This window comes from Rattus rattus, chromosome 1 (genome assembly GCF_011064425.1).
Source record: "Rattus rattus isolate New Zealand chromosome 1, Rrattus_CSIRO_v1, whole genome shotgun sequence".
In the NCBI taxonomy this organism is placed as follows: domain Eukaryota; kingdom Metazoa; phylum Chordata; class Mammalia; order Rodentia; family Muridae; genus Rattus; species Rattus rattus.
In genome coordinates this window covers 207,960,040-207,982,094 of record NC_046154.1, presented here as the reverse complement: position 1 = coordinate 207,982,094, position 22,055 = coordinate 207,960,040, and the positions used below count along the sequence as shown (strand labels likewise).

The 22,055-nt window shown below is 46.6% G+C and overlaps 1 protein-coding gene across 1 annotated transcript in view; it reads right to left on the bottom strand.

Moving 5' to 3' along the window:
* Nucleotides 1-731: 731 nt before the first annotated feature.
* Nucleotides 732-22,055, bottom strand: part of Laptm4b (lysosomal protein transmembrane 4 beta) — a 43,017-nt gene continuing 21,693 nt past the window's right edge. The window contains exons 3-7 of the mRNA XM_032914322.1: nucleotides 14,196-14,269; nucleotides 13,067-13,189; nucleotides 10,598-10,696; nucleotides 7,860-7,955; nucleotides 732-1,795 (exon numbers count right to left, since the gene is read on the bottom strand). Of these exons, the coding sequence (XP_032770213.1) occupies nucleotides 1,715-1,795; nucleotides 7,860-7,955; nucleotides 10,598-10,696; nucleotides 13,067-13,189; nucleotides 14,196-14,269 (473 nt within the window). The 3' untranslated portion in view covers nucleotides 732-1,714. The remainder of the gene's footprint in view (nucleotides 1,796-7,859; nucleotides 7,956-10,597; nucleotides 10,697-13,066; nucleotides 13,190-14,195; nucleotides 14,270-22,055) is intronic.

The following is a 22,055-nucleotide window of genomic DNA, read 5'->3' as shown; positions in this document are numbered from 1 at the left end:
CTAAGATAAAACACCCACAAAAGCAATGTCAAGAAGGGTTTATTTATTCTAGCTCACTTCAGAAATGGCAAGGCAGGCAAGATAGCAGGAAGCAGGAAGCTGAGGACACTGCTTAAATTGTGTCCACCAGTCAGAAGAAAGCAGCATATGCCAGTGTCCCCCACTCTTATGGGGTCCAGACTTTGCTGCCCAGAGAATGGCCATGTCCACAGCAAGCAGGCTTTTCCACTTCAAGTTCTCAACCTTTTCATCATGCCCACTGGTCCTCCGCCCAGGTGATTGGAAATCCTATCAAGTTGACAATAACCAGAAGCAGAGGCAGGCGATCTCTGAGTTTGAGGCCAGCCTGGTCTACAAAGTTCTAGGGCAGACAGGGCTACACAGAGAAACCCTGCCTCAAAAAAACAAAACGAAACAACCACCAAAAACAACAAAAAGTGCTCGGTGACCTGGTGTGGTGGAACATGCCTATTATTAAGGAGACAAAGCAAAGGCCCATCTCTTAGGGAAAAGGTGAGCGGGTATGGGCGCCAGGGACTCACAGACTCCATCACACTGCTAAGCACTGTAAGTGACACCGGCCACAGGATGATGTTGGTCCATCCTTCTTCTTGATCCAACAAAATTCATCAGCTAAAGCTATAAGGACCTCTGTGTGAAATGGGCTGAGCTTTGTGTATCTGTGGGGCCCCAAGGACGGGGAGAGTCACCAGGCAGTCACCAGAGCCATGATTGTTTTCTTGGATGCAGACAAACTTTAATTGCAAAGCCTTCATGTACAGCACACTGAGCAATGAACAAGCAGGAGAGTTGTTCACATTCAGAGACATGGACACAAACATCTTTTGCAATTCAGACAATCTAGAGCATTCCACATGGGAACGAGCCTCCTTATCTTTCTGAAGACTGCTTGACACTTTAATAAATGATTAGGCATACTTAGAAATTCAAAGTAGGGTGTACCTTGCAAGGAAAGAGTGTGAACACCTTTTCCCAAACGTACACGGGTGGTTCTGCTTGACAAAGCAAGGTATTTGCTGGAGGACGCTGAGGAAAAGTGAGTCTGAGTTTTTCTGAGCCAAGCAAGCTGGTCCCCCTTTCACACAGGGAGACACATCAGCCCTAGCTCAAAACAGACATCCTGGGCAGCCCTTGCCCTCACTGTTCCTATTACCTCATAGTCCTTATTTAGCCCAAAGAAAATTCTTGACCAGCAAATTCAGAATATCACTGAATTTGGGAATAGTAGGGAAATTCTTATATCACATATGTAAGGGCTCCTAACTACATAATTAGAACAATCAATATTGTTTTTATTAGGGATTCTGGAATAGTTTAAGTATGATCTAATTTTTATTTTATACTTTCAAACAGTCAGAAGGAATGGAGAGGAAAAGTATGACTGCCCCCTGGCTTTGGGGCCAGGCAGGTACAAACCAGACCAGGGAACGCCCGCCGTATATAGTTTTGAGAAAGACTCTGGGAACTCATCACACCCCCCTCCTACCAAAATAGTCCTACAGCCTTACTACTCGGTGCTTGGGTACAGGGTACGTCAGACAACAGAGGCTTCAACTTAACATCTAAATTTTAAAACATGGCATTTTAACAACAAACAGGCTCAAAGAGCTCATCTCGGAGGAGAGGTGAAACCACAGGGTCAATCAAGCAGCTGTGGGCTCAGACCGCCGCTCTGGGCTCCTCCACACCACGTTCAGGCAGACACGTAAGGTGGCGGTGGCTCCTTGGCAGTGCCAGTCACAGCAGTGGCATCATCGTATGGAGGCAACAGCACCTGAAAGGAGAGCCCAGAGCCAGTGTGTAAGAGCAGGCATCGCTCCCTCTGTCTGAGGTCAGGCTTTAACTGACATGCTCACAGTTCAACCCCTTCCTGTCACTGGTACTCCCGTCAGCGGCTCACCAAGTAGACACATTTAGTATGAGACTTTGAAACCTTAAAGAAGCAACTGGGGCATGACTTCTGCCACCTCTGCTTTCCTGCCACTTTTACATGTGTCTTCATAGCCAGACGGTGTATGTAAAGGACTACGGGAGTGAGAACGGTTCTCCTGGTCTGAAGGCATAAGGGCAGGCATGAAGTCGACCACAGAAACCACGCAGGGTTGACCTCAAGTGATGGTTAGTGCTGTACCCACACTCTTGAGTGGTCACAAGTCACATTGTTACTGGCATGTCCTTAGGTAGATTATCTAGTTTTGGGTTCTGTTTTATACCTGAAAGGGTAGGCTTTAGTTAGCTGGAGAGGAGCTAACAAGACTATGCTGACTGACGAGACAGCTGTGCTGACATTTCAAGCATAAACCAGGACTGTTTCTAGCTATTCACTGCATGGAAAGCAGTAACAGACGAGGAGCACTGAAAACTGCGGACGACACTCCCACCCTCGCTAACCGGTTTCTTTTTCCCACTAGTAACTCCCGCAGGCTGCAGGCGTTAGTTACCTCATCCAAGAGTGGGGCTTCATGTTCACCTGGTGGTGGGACTCTATAGGTGCAAACAACAGGAATCCTTTACGGTGCCTCTGAGGTTTCCCCACAGAGAAAATGCACCTTAAGGCAGAAGTCCTCAACCATAAGTCAGAAGCCACAGTAATGTGAACAAGGGAAGTTGAATAAATGATTAATGTGGGCCTGGAGGACTGAGGACCCGACTAAGGAGGTGTGGCTGGCTGGAGCTGCTGGGTGGAGAGCTTCTCCTGGTGGAACACAGCAGAGGTCACCTACTGTCAGCACCCCGCTCAGATGTTTCCCCAGTGCAGAGAAGCAGACATGTCAGGAGAAGCCAGGTGCTGTGGCTGCTGTCCGGGCTTTCTACTCGGACTCAGGGACACTGCCAACAAGACCTAGACACCCTGCAGGGCACACAGAACCAGGTAACCTGCCTTCCTACAGTGTACTTGACTGGCATAGCTCACAGGCAAGCAGGTGACGGACAAGTGGCAAGGATTAGCTGCAATCACATTAACAGGCAACAGTGGCCCTGCTTCACAGCAAGGCACCTGACACCACCTCCCATACGCCACTGTTCCTGTCAGCCTGTGTGTCTGTCTCCTCAGAGGGGCAGTTAATGGTGTCCCTGTGTCCTAATTGTTTCACAAATCACTCAAGGGACAGAACACCTGAGACGCACTTGGGTCCAGGAGGCAAGGAGCTCTGCAGAGCTCTCCCCACAGAAGGACCGGCTCCTCGGGGATACTCACATCAGCAACAGAGCAGGCAAAACACAAAGACCAGGAAAAAAAAAAAAAAAAACCTTCCCCAAAGGCCAGAAGGTAGTGAGTAGACATTAGAGGGAACACCGTTCTCATGATAGGGTGAGTGTACACTTGCGGTAGGGAGAAAGAAGGCGGGCAGTGGAACAGTTTCCGGGAAGATGGAGGGGCCTGGCCACTGTCTACTTACAGGAGAAGGCCGGGGAGATGAAGTAGAGGATTCAGGCCAGGCTCTCTCTCTCCCTGTGGCTGTGGCCTGCGGTCCAGCACACACACATGTGTGTGTATGCATCACACAGGGTCACCTATGGCCGTGGAAGCCGTGAACAGCAGTAGGAACAGTAACTATGGAATGATAGGTTCTGCAGCCTCACTGAAGAATTAACGGACCACAACTACCACTGTCTTTGGAGAAATCTTAGAACGCGGTAGGGCTGCCAGAGAAATGAAAGCAACCGGCACATTCGGGTTTGTGTCTTCCAATTCTCACAAAACGAAACATTCAGGCCAAATTTCCCCAAAATGTTCAGAGACACAACACAACATTCTCCTTCACGGGCAGAGTAATTATGTTCTGTCAAAACAGAGCTCTCACACTATCAGGCAGGCCTGTATCAAATGCCGTGTCACTGAACAAACTTCAACACTGATGTCTTTCCTCAAATACTCACTGACTTTGCCCTGCAATCTGAAGTCAAGAGGAACCCCTCCCTCCACGGGGCTGATGACACCCTCGCTCACTGTTCTGCTGGCTGTGAGATGTTCTTGACACGACACCTCAAAGAGTACTATCAGAGTACTTTTGAAAGTCCTCCAGATGGAGCTAGTTTAAAGTCCTGAGGGCTCAGCATCATCATATCTAAATGATGCTGAACCTGGTCCTGACTGAAGGACAGGATGGGTGATGCGTGACTGCCCTTCTGTTCCTATCATGTCTGTCAGCACTGAGGGTGTGGCCATCCTCCTTTTCTCAAAGTGGGATGAAGTTCTTGGACATCAAGAGAAACAACTGTCATGTGATTAACACCAAATTTGTTATCACTTGACATTTAGTTGAATGGAAACAAAACAAAAATGAAACAAAAACAAACCCTAACCATTCACGGGGCAGGGGTCACACTGCAGTCAGGACATGATAAATGGGGGAGGGGGTAAGGAATAGACCATATGTCCTACTTCAGTGTAAAGTTGCTGCTACCAAGCCGAATGCCAGAACATTCAAGCACGCACTACTACTGGGGGCTATTTTATATGTGTCCAACACAAATTCCACACACACGGAAACACCATTTTTCTCTCCCAGAAGGAGCCAGCTCAGTGAAGTGCCTGCCTAGAGAGTCAAGGCAGAGGAAGACGCCCAGCGTCAGCCTCTGGCGTGTACATACACACATGTGTGCACAAACAATACCACACATGCAATAAATAAAACCTGAGAAAGGAATTCAGTTCATCAGTTAATAATAAATGTTATGGGGAGAGCTACAGTCATGCTTCACCCAACAGTGGGGCTATGTTTGAGAAATGTACCAACAGACCACGGCATCTCATGTCAACACTGTGGAAGTGACTTACATCACAAAAATGGCTACACCATCATCCAAACAATAAAAGACTCTGTTTGGTTGACTGAGATGCTTAGGTCAGCAGACGCTCTTGAATCCAGCTAAAACACATCTGAAGCTTGCCCTCTAACTGCCCTGGAAACAAGGACTTCCCTAAGCTTGTTCGGCAGGTTAGTTATGACTCGTCTGCAAAACCTACAGGATGAAGACTTGTTAATGCTTTAGGCTCTGACTGTCTAGTTCCTTGGGGATGAATGAACCAAGACCAACAAAAGATCTTTCTCCCTGTCAATCGGATCACAAAGACCCTCATCTCGCTATGGTTAAGACAGGTACTCAGAGCCCGGTGAAGAACTTGCTCTAACTATGTCTAGTATACCAAGTGAAGAAAATCAGACTAGTAGCCCCGGGGGCAGGGCTGGGTGAAGAAGAAAGGGGGAAGAAGGTCTGCGGGAACCGTGCTGTAATTACTGGAAAAGTCACTGAGACCACCATAAAGGTCACTCCCTCTGCTGAGTTCTGAGTATTTTTATGGCCAAAGGGCAGCCTTAACTGACCTTCAGTATGTCAGAGAATCTACTGGGCAACAGCTACTAGGGGGATGGTCTGACCATGCACTGAAGGTCTTTCTTATTCAGACAGACTAAAAAGAAAGCCTCATATATGGAATATTTCAATTAGTCGGAGCAATAGACTTACGGAAGTGAGTTAGTGTCTACGACAGTGCATGGCATGACAGCTTACAGTCTCCTTTTAAAATACGAAGAGCCTTCCTATCATATTGAAAACTATAAAGCTCTTATCTGGAATCAGAAGTTCAGACGCTGTTTTGGCTAAATATTCCCTCACCGACTCCGAGAACCCTGGTTCCACAGCGATTCTGTATCATACTTTACGTTTGGCAAAGCTCTGCTGGGACCCTGGTCTCGGTGGTGTTAGTGAAACAAAGCTGCACAGATGACGTTTTCAACCGCTTCAATTTGCCAATGTTTAATTATGAAAAAAGCCACGATCTATTTAGCCCTTTAATGTGCTTTTCCTCCAGCAGGCATTTTCGTGGCATTGGGAAGCCAGTGTGGTATTACAGAACGTGTCCACCGCGTGACTCCTCCAACAGGGGCTCTAAAAGCGAGGGCGCATCTCCCTAAGGCACCCACAGCCCCCGGTGTTCCATCATGGTCTGGCTAGACATGGAAGCAAGGTTAAACGTGGTCTGGGAAGGATGTCCAGTATTAACGACTCTTTCCTGCCTTCTCTGTGTGCAGCACTTGGGAAAGCATGAATCTGGATCACAGCATGTGCACTGTCTTAGAAAAGGAGACAGGCATGTTTACTTTATGACGAGAACACCAGCATCTCTCCACAAAGGTCGACGTGAATTCATTTAGCCTGGGAGAAGAGCCATCTGGCCCAAAACTAATAGGAGGTGAAAGCCAAGCATGACATGTTATTATGTCAATGTGGATGCCCCATACCGACACGGGCAAAGGAGAAACGTATGTGGTTATGTGCTGTGGAAAACTAGATTACCCCGCCTTCTGGATGACCTGAGGCAGGCATTGGCGCATTTTGGGTTTAAATTAGACCCTAGCTCTTGCCAAACAATCTTAGAATGTTCCCACCCTCGGGGACTACGTTATGGCCTCCGCGTTAATTCTGCACCAAGAATGGGGCTCTTTGGAGAAATGGCACACCCCAGGGATGGTGTAAAAAAAAACCACGAGGGTTGGGGATTTAGCTCAGTGGTAGAGCGCTTGCCTATGGCGTAAGGCCCTGGTTCGGTCCCCAGCTCGAAAAAAAAAAAAAAAAAAAAAAAAAAAAAAAAAAAACGAGCCTCTGGTATACTAGAGAGCAAGGACACCCTCGAGCTACTGAGGAGGCCCCAACTGGCCAAGGACGGTCTAGCCTGTGAACGTGATGTTAGTGGTTAGAGAAAGCGGCTGCTTCCCTTTCTAGAGATACAGAATAGGTACAGGACAAGAAGTTTACACAACTTATCAAAATGCATGTAGTTCTCCATAGGACAGCCTCGGCTCTTCACTGTGTATGGTTTATGTCTATTCTACTCATGTACTAGTGTTTTGGCTGCATGTTATGTCTGTGTATCATGTGCATGACCAGGACCTGTGGAGAGGCAGAGGCAGATCAACTCCAACTATAACTACAGGTGGTTGGGAGGCACCATGTGGTGCTAAGAAATGAGCCCGGGACTCTGGAAGAGCAGCCACGGGGAGCCCTCTCTCTTCAAGCTGTTTTTTGTTTTGTTTTGGGTTTTTTTTTTGGGGGGGGGGTGTTGGTTTGGTTTTTGCTTTGTTTTATTTGTTGCTGCTGTTTTCCAAGGTCCGATTATTATCTACGTCATGGTTTGGACGTGAAACACCCTGGAACTCCCCTCACTGCCAAGACTCACTGGGTCCCCAGCTAGTGGGTCCGCTCACTGATGTGGCTGGGTAACCAGGGCTCTGATCTCATCCATGGATTAACCGGCTGCTGAGTTCCTGATCTGATGGCATTAGTGGGGCTTAGAGGAAGTGGCAGTCCTTTGGGAGCAACCTCTTCTACCACAGGCTCTGCAGCAATGACATTCTTATCTTACCACAAACCTGTGGTAACAGAACAAGTCCTGTCACACGGCAGAAATGTCTAGAAGATAATAACCAGAATCCCTCTCTCCTCCTCAGTCATTTCTTTCAGGTATCTGTCGCACTGACAAAAAAACTACACCCTGGTGCTCTGCGAGCGCACGGATGACAAATATGTCTTGGCCAGGCACACACTTTTAATCCCAGCACTCAGAGGCAAAGGCGGGCGGATCTCAGTGAGTTCCAGGTCAGCCTGGTCTACAGAGTGAGTTCTAAGACAGCCAGGGCTACATAGAGAAATCCTTTCCAAAACAAACAAACAAACAAACAAACACCCCCCAAAAAAACAAAAAGCAAACAAACAAACAAACAAACAAACAAAAAAACATGTCTCAAATGAAGCAGGAAGTAAAACACTAAAACATTAGGTGCCACCATGCAGTAGAGGGTGGGGGAGGTCTCCTCTTTGGGGACAACACTTACCGTGGTATCGTTGCTGGTTACGTAAACCAGAACATCAGAGGAGTTCCTGCCATTGATGTACCTGTAGCAGCTCCAGACACAGCTGATCAAGTAGCCCTGCAAGTAACAGTGACCGAGTTTTAAACCTTGGAGCAGTGTGAAGTCACGCTACGAAGGCTTCATTACATAGACTGTCAGTGTTACTGAACCTCATGCACTTACACGGGCTGCACCGCCACAGCCTTGTTCTGTCTGTCACAGTACACCACAGGATGGTACTGGTGCTGGGTGGTGGGGGTGAAGGATGGGACTCACCAGAAGTGAGCAGTTCAAAGGGACAATGGCTACAGACTCTGGTCAAATTTACTAAACCATCTCACCACTGTGTTGTCTATTCTTTGGCAAGAGGTTAAGCCAAACTCGATGTGTAGCCCAGCCTCCAGTTCCTCCTGCTTAGCACCCTGATTTCCAGTATTACATGTAGTAAGAATTTTGGTTTCTTAAATAACCCAGTAATGTTATGTGACTTTGTTTTTGTTTTAATCCCAGGTGTGGGATATGGGGCTGCTTCAGATTGTCTGTCCACACCCCTAACTATAATTTCCTAGTGCAATAGGAGGGACATGATTTTTGTCAGCTGCACACAGCTTGTATTTGGAATTCTGGGGACTGGAGATGAGAGGGTATAAATGTGAGAGCTTCCCCTGCTGCTACTGATTCTTGCTACTGCATTTGTTGCTTCTCGTAGTGCTGGAATTCTGTTTGCTGGTTGGAAATATTCTAAGACTGGAATTCGAACCCCCTAATCGGCAGGAGGTGGTCTCAAGGTCTATGCCTCCTTTCCCCTCTAACCTTTCTCTCTTACCCAGTATTAGGTGGGTGGAGGTTGCAGTAGAGACGGCAGATATAAGAACCCAATAAAGTAGCCAAAACATATGCCTACAATTAACTACAGGCATGCACTTTTCCAATCTTTTATTCTACAGGATCATCCGATTGTATTAAACCACTGTCAAAATGAAGCATCTAGCAGTGTTAACACCCAGAAGAACATGTGCTAGAAGTGATACATGAGATGTTGGATCAGAAACTCTACGCTCTTGCTCCGACCATCTTTAATTGGATTAGTTTAATTGGATTAATTAATTATTTCAAAATCCCTCCCTAATTTTAAAATTCTTTGACTAAAAAAAGGTTCAAGAGAGAAAGAAAATAGAAAATGCACACACGGTTTGTAATGATGTCATATGGTACAGCCCCAAGTTTCAATCAAGTTACCACAGGATTCAGTAATCCTACCCTAAGGACATTTATGTCCCTAAACTTTATTGCAGGATGTGAAGAGCAGCATTGTTCACTGTAGCCAAGGTGGAGGGCAACTGGATACCTGTCTAGCGATGGAGGGACCTGAGGTGTGTCACATAGGACACCACTGCAACTGTCCTGATGAGAGGTGCCTGCCTGAGGCAGTCAGGTCTGTGAAGAGGGAACCTGACTGGGAAAAGGGCCTCCATCGGGTTGGCCTGGAGGCGAGGCTGGGGAGCACTCTTTTCCTAAGCAGTAACTGGTGTGCGCGGTGCCTCCCCTGGGACTTGGATGGTATGAAAAGGGCTGAGCCAAGCGCCCAGAAAGGCAGCCTGCAGTGTCCCTGCATGGTCTCTGCCCCAGTTCCTCCCAGCATCAGATCTGACCCTGGAATGTGAAGCAAACAAACCACTTCTTCCTGCAAGCTGCCTCTGGCTATGGTCTCCATCACAGTAATAGAAACCAAGGCAGCGGCCCAAGGGGCGGGGGAATCCCCACGAAGACCAACGCGAACGAGGCACGCGCTGATGTAGTAAAAAATGTGCTAAATGGCACGGCAGCACACACCGTCGTAGCAGCACTTGGGGGGCAGAGGCAGGCCTGATTTACACAGACCGAGTTCCAGGGCAGCCAGGGCTACACGGAAACATGAGATAGAGTACGTGCAGGGCTGGGGCTGCAGCTGCACACACCTATGCACTAAACACACCGACTCACAGTTCTTTCAATAACATTTACTTATTTAGAGAGCGTGTGCGTGTGCTCATGTGCTTAGACACGAGCTTCTGGGAGCTGGTTCTCTCCCTCCATGTATGTGGATTCCAGGAACTGAAATCGGGTCAGTTCACCGGCCTTTGTGGCAAGGACCTCTACCCGCTAAGCCATATCAGCCCATGTGTTGACTGGTTGTATTCTGTGACAGGCATTGTAGCTTTATTGAAACTACATGTGTTATGTTTACTGAAATACTTGTATCTAGCTTTAGAGACATTAATACTAAGAAGCACTCGGAACACTGTAATGCACATCGCAGTGCTGCACTCTATGTTCTATATGACCTTAATCTGTTCCCAAACACATCCTGTTGTTTTCTTATTTTATATGTATGGATGTTTTGTCTGTATGTATATCTGTGCACTGTTTACATGCCTGGTGCCACAGACATCAGAAGAGGATGTCAGATCCCTGGAACTGGAGTTATAGATGACTGTGAGCTACCATGTGGGTGCTGGGAACAGAACTTGGGTCCTCTGGAAAAGCACAAGTACTCTTGACCACTGAACCGTGTCTCCTTGACTGGCCCATGGAATGCAGATTAGTATTTCTCACACAGACAACAGAATAAATCGTAATGTTAGGAAATCAAGAGGCAATGAACTAGCCATTTTGCTTATCCCTCTGGCACTCAGGGATACATTTAATATTTAGCCCATAAAGAGAATATTTATGCTTACCTTAAATGTCAAAATAATGCCGATGAAGAGAAGGATGACAAGGACCAAACAGGTAGGGTTCACTGACATTATGTCATCTCTGTAGGGAAAGCTGGGGGGCTGGAAGAGAAAGGGGGCCCATTAGCAAACCTCATTCACCTTTCAAGATGAATGCCTCAGGCAGCAGAGCACACCAGAGACTGGTGACTGTTATTTGGGACAGATGCTTCAACCGGTGAGTTAGGGAAAACCAACACTGTCCTAACCTGGCGGTAATTCCAGAGAAGGGAAGTCAAGGGCAGACGGACACAATCAGGTGTGCAGCGCCACTCCACCCTCCACTGTACCTCGGGGACCCACCAGTGTGGTGCTTTGTATACTCCTGGGTTGGCCATGATAGTGTTTTCTTATTTTCGTCAGGTTCTGGAAATTCTAAAGGCTGTGTGCAGGACAAGGAGGAGAAACCCACTAAAATGAAAATATTTGCTAATGGCACATCTTTCTAGATAGCAAACTCTTACATGTTTGTTTTGTTTTGTAAACAAGGATTGATGAATTACTTTAACCGTGTTTTGCAGGACTCCAGCTTGGGCTTGCCTGCAGCCTTCTCAGATGATGGCCTTTCTAACCCACTGCATCCCGAGACGTCAGCAGTGGCCATCAGGGACTGTGAACAGTCCCTTCACTGCCGTCTCTAGGCACTGCTGATAATGTGCACGATTTGCTAGTGCAGCTCAACGAATCTGAGGTTTGCTCGTTTTGTGAAAGCAGGTTCTGAGTAGCTCGGGCTGACCGTGGACTTTTCCCAGCCTCCTAGGTGCTGGGGTTACAGGCATGCACCACATGCCCAGCTCAGAATGGTTACTAAATGATACAATGTTTTTGGAGGGATATTAGGAAGACAAGACAGGATCACAAGTAACCCAGGCTGGCCTCAAATTCACTATGTACATAAGGATGACCTTCAACTCCTGACCTTGAACTTCTTCCACCTCACCCGGCTTCCTGAAATATCTCACTTCTAGTATTTGGTTTGTCATTACGAATAAGAGTGAAAGCTATTTTTTTTACAGTATTATAATACGGCCGTTGTACCACGCGAGGTTCTGAAGTGAATGAATGGAGAGCAGCAGACAAGGTAGGGTCAAACGAAGCTGCTGAATGACCTGTGTGGCTCTATGTCAGTCTCTGCAGTCCATGGACTGGGGCTCACGGTGCACCACTGCACAGCACAGGGCAGCTACCGCCCCGTCTTCATGTGTCCTTGCTGTCACCACCGGCCCAGTTCCGTACACGATAAGCCTGTTGGGACTAAGTTTCTTCCTCTCTTGCAGCATGATCCGAGGAGTCCAGGAAGCAGACCAGCACAGAGTTAACACGAAGCATCAGCACAGAGGCTAGAGGCTCTACCTGCCCATCACAGATCTGGCCCCTTCATGTTCTGTCTCCCAGGAGTACAAAACTGGCATGTGGAACTTTTTAAGACACGATTGCCCACCAAAGCATGGTCCCCCTGGCTCTTCAAACAGTAATGACAAGAATGGCAATGTAGACATTTCTAAGGAGCAAAACTTTGGGGCTGTCTGTGGTGGGACGGGTCAGAGCAGGACTGTCAGCAAGACTACAAGCTTCTCTCCTCACTCCCTCCTCCCTGTACCCCTCAGCCATCCTTTCCACTGGACCACCCAGTTCCCAATGCCTCGTGCATCCTTACTGTAGCCTCGCCTCTTGTAGTCTTTACCCTGAGCTCAGAGACGGCTACAGAGGCCACAAGAAATGAGCACACTGGCAGTCTGTAACCCAAGGGGACAGGGAGCAGGCTGGGGTAGGAGGTCAAGCTGGGTAACTCAGCAAGACCTGGTCTCAAAATGAAATTCTAAAACCAGGATACAGCTCAGCAGTAAAGTGCTTGTCTCACATGTGGCAGGCCCTAGGTTTAATCCCTAATGCCACATTTAAAAAATAAAATTAAATAAAATCATACAAAGAGAACCTTCAAGAGCAAGCATTTGCTGGGCAGTGGTGGCTCACACCTCTAACCCCAGCACCTGGGAGGCAGAGGCAGGGGGATCTCTGTGAGTTCAAGGCCAGCCTGGACTACAGAGTGAGTTCTAGGACAGTCAGGGTTACACAGAGAAACCTTATCACAAGAAATAGAACAAGAACAAAAACAACACAATACCCCGGCGGCCAAGAGTGAATGTTTTGTCATTTAAACAATTTTAAGGAAATTATATTTTCTGACACATTCCTAATTTAAAAATCCAGGATTAAAAGGCACAAGGGGCCGTAATTACTCCATCTGATGCTGTTAGACGCTCCTTAACAGCAGCCACCAATACTACTCAGACGTCCATAGAGGGCTTAACAGGAAGAGAGGGAGCTCTGGGGACCTAAGTCTGGAGAGAACCCCACAGCAGTGCCCTGCCTCCCACAAGCCAGCAGAGGAAAGACACCATCGACTGCGGACGTGGTGAAAGGGCCACCTACCAGCTGTCTTATGTACTCCTGAATGGAGTTGGGGTAGACAAGCACGGTGATTGCAACCAAAGTATTCAGGGCGAAATCAAAGATCTGGTAACAGAAGAACGGGATGATCCAGGCAGCGTGTTGCTAAAAGTGAAAACAAAGAAATGTTAGTCTGCTGGATATAACAAGACACTGGGTTCATCAATACGGAGGGACCTGGGGGAACTGGCAGTCAGTAACCAGGCCAGGATGGCAACTGGTGTGCCAAGCCGGAGCTGTCAAGACACAGAAGTACTGGGAGCCTGGAGAAACGTCTCAGGTGAGAGCACTGTCTGCTCTTCCAGAGGTCCAGAGTTCCACCCCCAGCAACCACATGGTGGCTCACTCTATCATAATGGGATCTGATGCCCTCTTCTGGTGTGCAGACATCCATGCAGATAGAGCACTCACATACATAAAATAAATAGCTCTTAAAAAAAAAATACTGAGTGTTCATAATAATGTCAGTTTTACCAGTTTTTCTAATACCATGTGGTAGTAAGAGATTTCTGAAGACTCCTGCTGAAAACTGAATAACTCCACACTCAGCAAAGGCAACCTTAGATTATGCTACAGCAGTGGTTCCCAACCTGTGGGTTGCAACCCCTTTGGAAGTTGAACAACTATTTCACAGGGGTTGCCTACGACCATTTGAAAACACGGATATTTATATTACGATTCATAACAGTTAACAAAATTATAGTTATGAGATAGCAACAAAAATGAAATAATTGGGCTGGTGATATGGCTCAGCGGTTAAGAGCACTGACTGCTCTTCCAGAGGACCTGAGTACAAATCCCAGCAACCACATGGTGGCTCACAAACCATCTGTAATGGGACCTGGTGCCCTCTTCTGACATGCAGATATATACGCAGAACACTGTGCATATAATAAATCTTTTTTTCTTTTCTTTTCTTTTTTTTCAGAGCTGGGAACCGAACCTAGGGCCTTGCACTTGCTAGGCAAGAGCTCTACCACTGAGCTAAATCCCCAGCCCCGACCTGAGGAACTCTTATCAAAGGGTCGCAGCATGAGGAAGGCTGAAAAGCACTGCTCTGGTGGAGGAGCCTGCAGAAGGGCCTGGCCCTCACCTCACCACGGCCACTTACCTTGTATGCACCGTAGGTAGCCATGGCACAGATCAGGATCATGAGGAGAGAGATCGCGATAGCAATGCACATGTCTAGCACGAGGTCAGAAAAAGGGGGTGGGGAGAGACAGTTAGAACCACTACTGAACATGGATGAATTCCTCTTCCTTTTGTTTATAAACCAACTATAGGTGAAGACTTTACGGTACATCAACCAGAGCCAACAAATGCCAGGTGATGTTCTCACTAAACCCTACCTGACTACATGATTGCAAATGGCAGAGGTGCTGGCTACAGAAACCAAAGGAGGCCTCTGGTCCTCACTAAGTCGGTCACCCTGTACCACACAGGTGTCTCTGTACTTTATAAGTGCACACATAAGTCACAAATTAAAACTCTGATACCTTAGCCTTACTCACTCAAAGTTAAAAATCTGTTTGTGTTCAAGATGCTAATGTCCGATTCACTCTAAAGCGATCTCTCATCTTCATCTCACTTCGTCACCCTGGCCGTCTATGGCACCCAACCAGGATCAAACACTAACCGCTAGGTCTTATGTCTGCAGTTTTCTTCATTTTTAGTATGATCAAAGCTCCGTTTTAATGACGAAGGTGGGCCCAGGTAACTCACCTTTGGGAAGGTTTCCCTCAGCACCCCAGAGCTGGTGTAGTTCCCACCCTTCCAACCACTGTGCCCTCCCTCAGCACGCACCATTACTAATCTTATTCTCATTGTCATGGTGATTCCTCCCCAGGTAAAGGACAGTACACTGTTGGCTGCCACCACTGGTGAGAAACCCATGAGGAATGCCTCCTCTGGCGGCAGCAGGGGGTGCTGGGAGGAACACAACTCCAGTCCTCCAGGCGCAGTTCAGAGAATATGAAATACCTCAGTGACATTTATACTTAACTCAATAGTTACAATTAATCTGGTGTTTATGAATGTATCATTTTCTAGTAGTCACACTATGAAAAGCAACAACAAAACACCAGGATTAACCACTGAACGATGTTGATCGGGAACGACGCCTGTACATGGAAGGCACGAGGGGAACAATTCTTTCTTCAGGAAGCCTGTGTCTTTAGGTGTAACTGAGCTGCCAGCTCCTGATACTGAGAAGGCAGCAATAGTTCTACTCGATGGCTTTTAAGAGAGGCTTTATTCTTCCTGGCTGAGGAGGATGCTGTTCTTTGTGAACAGAAGATGAAATGAGGGTTTGGGGATATTCTGAGAGCAGAGGCTGGGCTGTGACTAATTCTGCCACAGTGGTTAACACTAATTGCCACCTTGACTGGATCGACTGGATCAAGATGGGCCTGACTAGTCAAGCACATCTCTTCTGCGTCCATGAGAGTTTCTGGAAAGCTAAATAAGAAGGAAGGCCCTCACGTAGGCTGTGGTCCCTAATACAAAACTAGGAGAAAGGCCCCTTAGAGCATGTAACTGTGTCCCCAACCCCGGCTGAGTTGCCCATAATGAACTCAAATGCCCTGAACTGGAAGGAAAGGAGAGGAGGAAAGGAAAGGGTACGAGGAGACAAGGAGGGGGAGAAACATTCTGTATATTTAATAAGAAAAAAGAAACATGAAAACCAGGCCATTATAGGATAGTCTTTGACTATTTCAAAGATCTTTAGAGAGATAGATAATAAATGTATACAGGCAAATAAACTCAGAGGTTTGCTCAAGACATGAAAATATTAACGTGAACTATACAAGGCTTTATAAGGACGGAGTGGCACACTCCAGAACTGACCTTCATTAGTCACAATCTCAAATTTCATGATTTATATCTTTATCCAAGAACATAAAACCCAAAGAAATTTAAAAGGTTCAAATAAAATCCATGAAATGAATGCTCGGTCGGCTTCTCACGAACAAACAGTGAGAGGTGAGGACATTTTGGAAATCCTATTTCTATATGGACTTCTACCAGCTCTTCTGTACATCCCAAGCTCAGGAAGTGTGGTGGTTTGTATATACTTGGCCCAGGGAGTGGCACTGTTAGAGGGTGTGGCCCTGTTGGAGTAGGTGTGTCACTGTGAGCATGGGCTTTAAGACCCTCATCCTAGCTGCCTGGAAACTAGTCTTCTTCCTGCAGCCTTCAGAAGATGTGGAACTCTCAGCTCCTCCTGCACCAGGCCTGTCTGGACGCTGCCCTGCTCCTGCCTTGATGATAATGGACTGAACCTCTGAACCTGTAAGCCAGCCCCAATTAAATGTTGTCCTTATAAGAGTTGCCTTGGTCATGGGTGTCTGTTCACAGCACCGAATCCCTAACTAAGACAGGAAAGCAGCTTGTGCAGGCCCAAACTATAAACCAGAACACAGAACAGGTAGGATAAAAACGGGCTACCACCTGCAAAGCAGCTGCCAACCCCACAGAAATAACACAGTACACACGGTAAATAAAGGTTATTCTGAGGAATTAAAGCACTTCATTCCTGGGACTCACAGGACAGCTCAGTGGTAGAATGCTTGCCTAATGCAAAGCCCTGGGTCCAATCCTAGCATGATAAGCCAACAGCCAGTTAACACGATGAGTAAGAGGGGATTTTATGACCAACAGCTCTGGCCAGTGCTAGGACAGTAACTTCCTCACCCTAAAATCAGAGCACACTGATATCACACTGTTTCCTGAATTAAATTCCTGCTTTAATACTGCAGTTTTTACTTTGAGAAGCTGTACCACAGGTAAAGGGGGCATAATTAGAAGACGTTTCCTGATCCAAGGGGATCACCGAGACAGACAAGGTGCATAAAGGCTCCCTGAAATGCCTGTGTCCAATCATCAATTCTGTGCCCCCAGCTTGGGGACTGTTTACTCTGCAAAAGGATTTCGGCCAACTCCATTTACATCTAGCGCTTCTCTAACTTCTGGCCACATTGCTGGCACTGCTCATGAAAGCAGTATTGGTCATCACAAAGTGCAGGAACTATTTCCAGCTGAACTTCCAACAGTATGTCACAACTTGGAATAAAGTGGAAAGCCCTCCAATGCCACAGGGAAGACTAGAAAACCCGGCTTAAGTCCGGCTGCAGGGGCTCCCCCTAAGTCCCATGTGAACTGCGGAGTCACTTGCACAACTGAAACAAGGTCTTACTATTTAGTCCGAGTTGGCCTGAAACTCACCCTCCTGTCTCAGCCTCCCCAGGTCGTGACTACAAGCCCGTACCACCAAGCCGGGCTCTGCCTTTCCTCTTGAATTAAGGTCTTTCGCACCCTTAGCAAGTGTCTGGATAACTTTCTTTGACATGGTAATTGGCATGGTAAACTTGAAGGAAACCTACGCCATAAACGTATGCTATGTCATGAACAGAACTCCTTCCAAACCACACAGGCAGATTACAGCAATGTGGAAAACGTGGCGAATCTATGGAGAAAGCAAAGAAATGATGGCGGCTAAGGCAGAAGGGTCGCCAAAGCTCCAGGTCAGCCTGGGGGCCAAGAGTAGAAACCATTCTTCAGAAATAAAGCAAAAAGCAAGCAAGCGAAGGGGAACAGCAAACGCGTTAAGAAGTATACATACACTCAACTTTTCTGATATGTCTGGATCTTTTCAACATGGAGTTCTGGAGGAACATGGGCCTGGGCTATCGATGAGTTCTAATCCCAGCTACTTTGGAGGCTCAGACAGGAAGGTCTGCCAGTGGGAGGCCTGCTGGGGTGACTTACCAACAACCTATTTCCAACAAAACAAGCAGAAACAAAGGGGCTGGGACTATAGAGCTCTGTGATAATGTTTATCTAGTATGTGCTACACGGTCCTGGTCCTGGAGTCAACTTCTCCCCCATCATTTTAATTAATGAATGAATTAAACTGAGCAGGTAGGTAGGCAGACAGACAGAAAAACAGATAATAGGGGGAAATGGTCAAAAATCCTACACTGAATCTGATAATTCTTTTTAAAAGATTTATTTATTGCATGTACGTGAGTACACTGTCACTGTCTCCAGACAGCACTGGATCCCATTCCAGATGGTTGTGAGCCACCACGTGGTTGCTGGGATTTGAATCAGGACCCCTGGTAAAGCAGTCAGTGCTCTTAACTGCTGAGCCATCTCTCCAGCCCCTGATAATTTTTTTAAAAGCCACATTCAGACTTCAAAAACATTAACACGTGACCAGCAACAACCATAAGGCATGTCAGTGAGGCTTTGGTGTGAGGCTATGTGAGGCAAATGTTAGAATCCGGAGCTTTTCTATTTCTCAACCGGCTGCTAGCAAACAGAAGAGTGCAAAGCTATCAAGCTGTCTGTAGGTTCCGTGGATCTTAAGGGAAACCCTCCCTGGGGTTGGGGATTTAGCTCAGTGGTAGAGCACTTGCCTAGCAAACGCAAGGCCCTGGGTTCGGTCCCCAGCTCTGAAAAAAAAAAAAGAAAAAGAAAAAAAAAAAAAAAGAGAAACCCTTCCTGAGAGGAAAACGAGTTTAATACACGCAGCAAGTTCACAACAGGCGCATACTGCAGTACCAGGCTTTTTAGGATCTTAGTGCTCTTGTAGGCAGAGTACGGAGCGGGGCTCCAGGTCAAGACTGGTTAGCCAGAATACACAGCCACAAGATGCTTCTTCTTCACCTCTCCAAATCCACCCTCCTCATGCTGCACTCTGCCCATGGAGACCTATGGGGTTAATATCCTTGCTGCCTTTCTGCTGCTGTGATAATACACTCTGACCAAAGCAACTTTGGGGAAGAAAAGGTTCGTTTCCCATGTCGCAGTCCATTACCAAAGAAAATTATAACTTTTATTTCCACAACAGCCTGAACTAGAAACTGCTTTTTGGCTCCACTATAACCATCCTTAAGTAATTTTCTCATACGTACATCCCAGGACCACGTACCAAGCAAACAATGCTGCCCTCAGGTAAGACTCCCTCCCTCCTCAACTGACTCTCCTGGATCAAGGGGACACTCTAAGGGCTCCTCTGCCCTTGGCTGAGGAAGAAAGACCACACTGCCCAGTACAAGGTATGGGGTTGGGGTGGAGACCCTAGGCCAAAGGTCACTTGTCTGCCCTTCAGGAAGAGGCTGACTTCAGCTCCAGCAAACTCTGTCTCCCAGCCTCCCTTCAGCCTCAGGACAGCAGGACTGAAGTCAGGTGGTGCTTGGGAGCCCTGTGATTCCCCACCCACCCACCCGCAAGGGAAGGAGGTATACATTTACCCAGTTATCTTCAAAAGTCTAAAGAAATTAATCAAAATCTATTAGATGTACAAAATGTAGTCAAGATACCAAGTATGCCAACTACAGAACATGACTTAAAAGGTACACAGATAAATTAATTCACAGCTGAGACCCAATGGATGGTTAATCTGCACCTGATCCATTCCATTCCTCAGGTCTTTTGATATGAAAAATCTATAAATTAAAAATATACAGATTAGTATTTCTTTAGCAGAAATGTCTAAAAGCTAGATGTTAAAGAAAATGCCTTTATTTTCTTTATCCCCTAGTTTGATCATCTACCAGATCCCCTGAGAAGAAGTATGACAGGGCAAAGAAATGAATCTGTGTTCTGTCTGTCAAGGCAACATCCTCAGTCAGATCGCTGCCAGCATGCAGAGACAGCGACATGAGCTGGGTGACAGCGTGGTGGGGAGAATGCTCTGCCTAGCATGTGCAAGGCCCAGGGTTTGATCTCCATAACAGCTTAAAGCCAAGCATGGTGGTGAATAACTGTAGCAGGAGAATCAGAAGTTCAAGGTTATCCTAGGCTACAGATTCAAGGTCATTGTTAGATACGTAAGATCTCTGTCTCTCTCTTACACACACACACACACACACACACACACACACACACACACACACACACACACACACACACACACACACACACACACGGGAGTCTTTAAAAAGGAGGTGGAGAACTGTCTGCTCTTCCACAAGTCCTGAATTTAATCCCCAGCAACCACATGGTGGCTTATGACCATCTGTATTGGGATCTGATGCCCTCTTCTGGCATGCAGGTGTACATGCAGATAGGGCACTCATACATAAATAAATAAATCTTAGGGTTTAAAAAAGAAAAGTTAAAAAAAAAATGGGGTGGTGGTGGAGGACACCTTTGACCCCAACACTCAAGAAGTAGAGGCAGCAGGATCTCTGAATTTGAGGTCAGCCTGGTCTACATAGTAAGGATTCCAGGACCGACAGAGCTATAGAGAAAAAAAAAAACAAAACAAACACACAAACACACACACACACACACATACACACACAAACCCCAAAAGTTTGTTTATGGGTGTTTTGCTTGCATGTATATATGTGTACTGTATGTACAAAAGGCCACATGTAGCTCCAGAGGCCAGAAGAGGGCATCAAACCCTCTAAAAGTGGAGTTAGATAACAAATATTGCTAAGAAACAAACCCAGAGCCTCAGTGAGCAGCAAGTGCTTTAAAGCAGGGCTTCTAACTGGCCATTTCACCCTACCAAAAAGCTCTATTAACTTGCAGACTTTTCAATCACAATTATGGAACTGACTGAACCAAGTCTCAATGACTATTTAATTCTATCTATGCCTGTTGGTACTAAGACCTCTAACCTACAAACATAGTGTCCCACCCACCTTTGTAGTACTGAGGACCAAAAGCTGAGCCTCATGTATACTCTGGCAAAGCAGTGAGCTTTGTTCTCAGCCTCATGTTTGGAAACAAGCCTCATTAGGTAGTTGCCCAGGCAAGCTCCAATCCTCAGCGTTCCGAAAAGCTATGATTACAGGTCTGAGCCTCCGGGCCCAGCTGACCTAGCATCTTATTTTAAAAAGTCAATCAACATACAGAAACATTAAGAGGAAACACGTATTTTTAAAAGATTCAAATGGGGATAGACAGGTGGCTCAGCGGTTAAGAGCACTGACTGCTCTTCCAGAGGTCCCAAGTTCAAATCCCAGCAACCACATGGTGGCTCACAACCATATGTAATGAGATCTGATGCCCTCTTCTGGTGTGTCTGAAGACAGCCACAGTGTACTTATATATAATAAATAAATAAATCTTTAAAAGAATCACACGAATACCTACTCTCCTGTACCTTTGTGGGCACATAATATTCAATTCTTCCTCCAGTTAGTCTTGTCCCCTGTCTCAGCTCATGTGTCCCATCTCATGTTGTCCAACACCCCTCTTTGTGACAGGGCTTCTGTTGGCTGTCCTGCAACTCAGAGATCCCCCTGCCTCTGCCTCCCAAGTGCCAGGATTAAAGGCACATGCCAGCTTCACCCTGCTTAAGTAATTCTTAATAGCAACTATACACTATTCATTCAATCTTTTCAAATGTGTGGTGTGGAACATGTGCAAACCTCACACACGCTGTAATACTCAGGACTTCACAAAATCATTATTGTTTCAGTCTGAAGTACCAGCAAGCCTCTCGTCAGACAGTGTGTTTGGCCAGCTTGGCCCTGATAAGTTTAAAGTGTACGAATTACCAAGTCCTGGATCACAGTGCTACCATTTAAATTTCCCAATTACCTTAGAAAGAGACTCCTATGCCTGGAAACGGGGAAAGAAAATGTATCTTTATAGGTCAATCAGACAAGAGGCAAGCAGATCTCTGTGAGCTCCAGGCCAGACAGAGCTACAGTGAAACCATCTCAAAACAGAACAATTAGGAACTGTAGAGAGATTCTATTTGTATCTGACAAGGTCTCAGTCTGTAAGATATCAGGACCCTGACTGTTTGTCTATTGTTTCTTTGTATGTCTGTCTGTTTGGAGGTACAGTCTTCCATAGCTCAAAGCTGGCCTCGAACTTGTTATGCAGCTCAAGAGTAGCCGGAATTTCTGATCCTTCTGCTTCAGCCTCCCACTTAAGATCACACACACACACACACACACACACACACACACACACACACACACACACACACACACACACA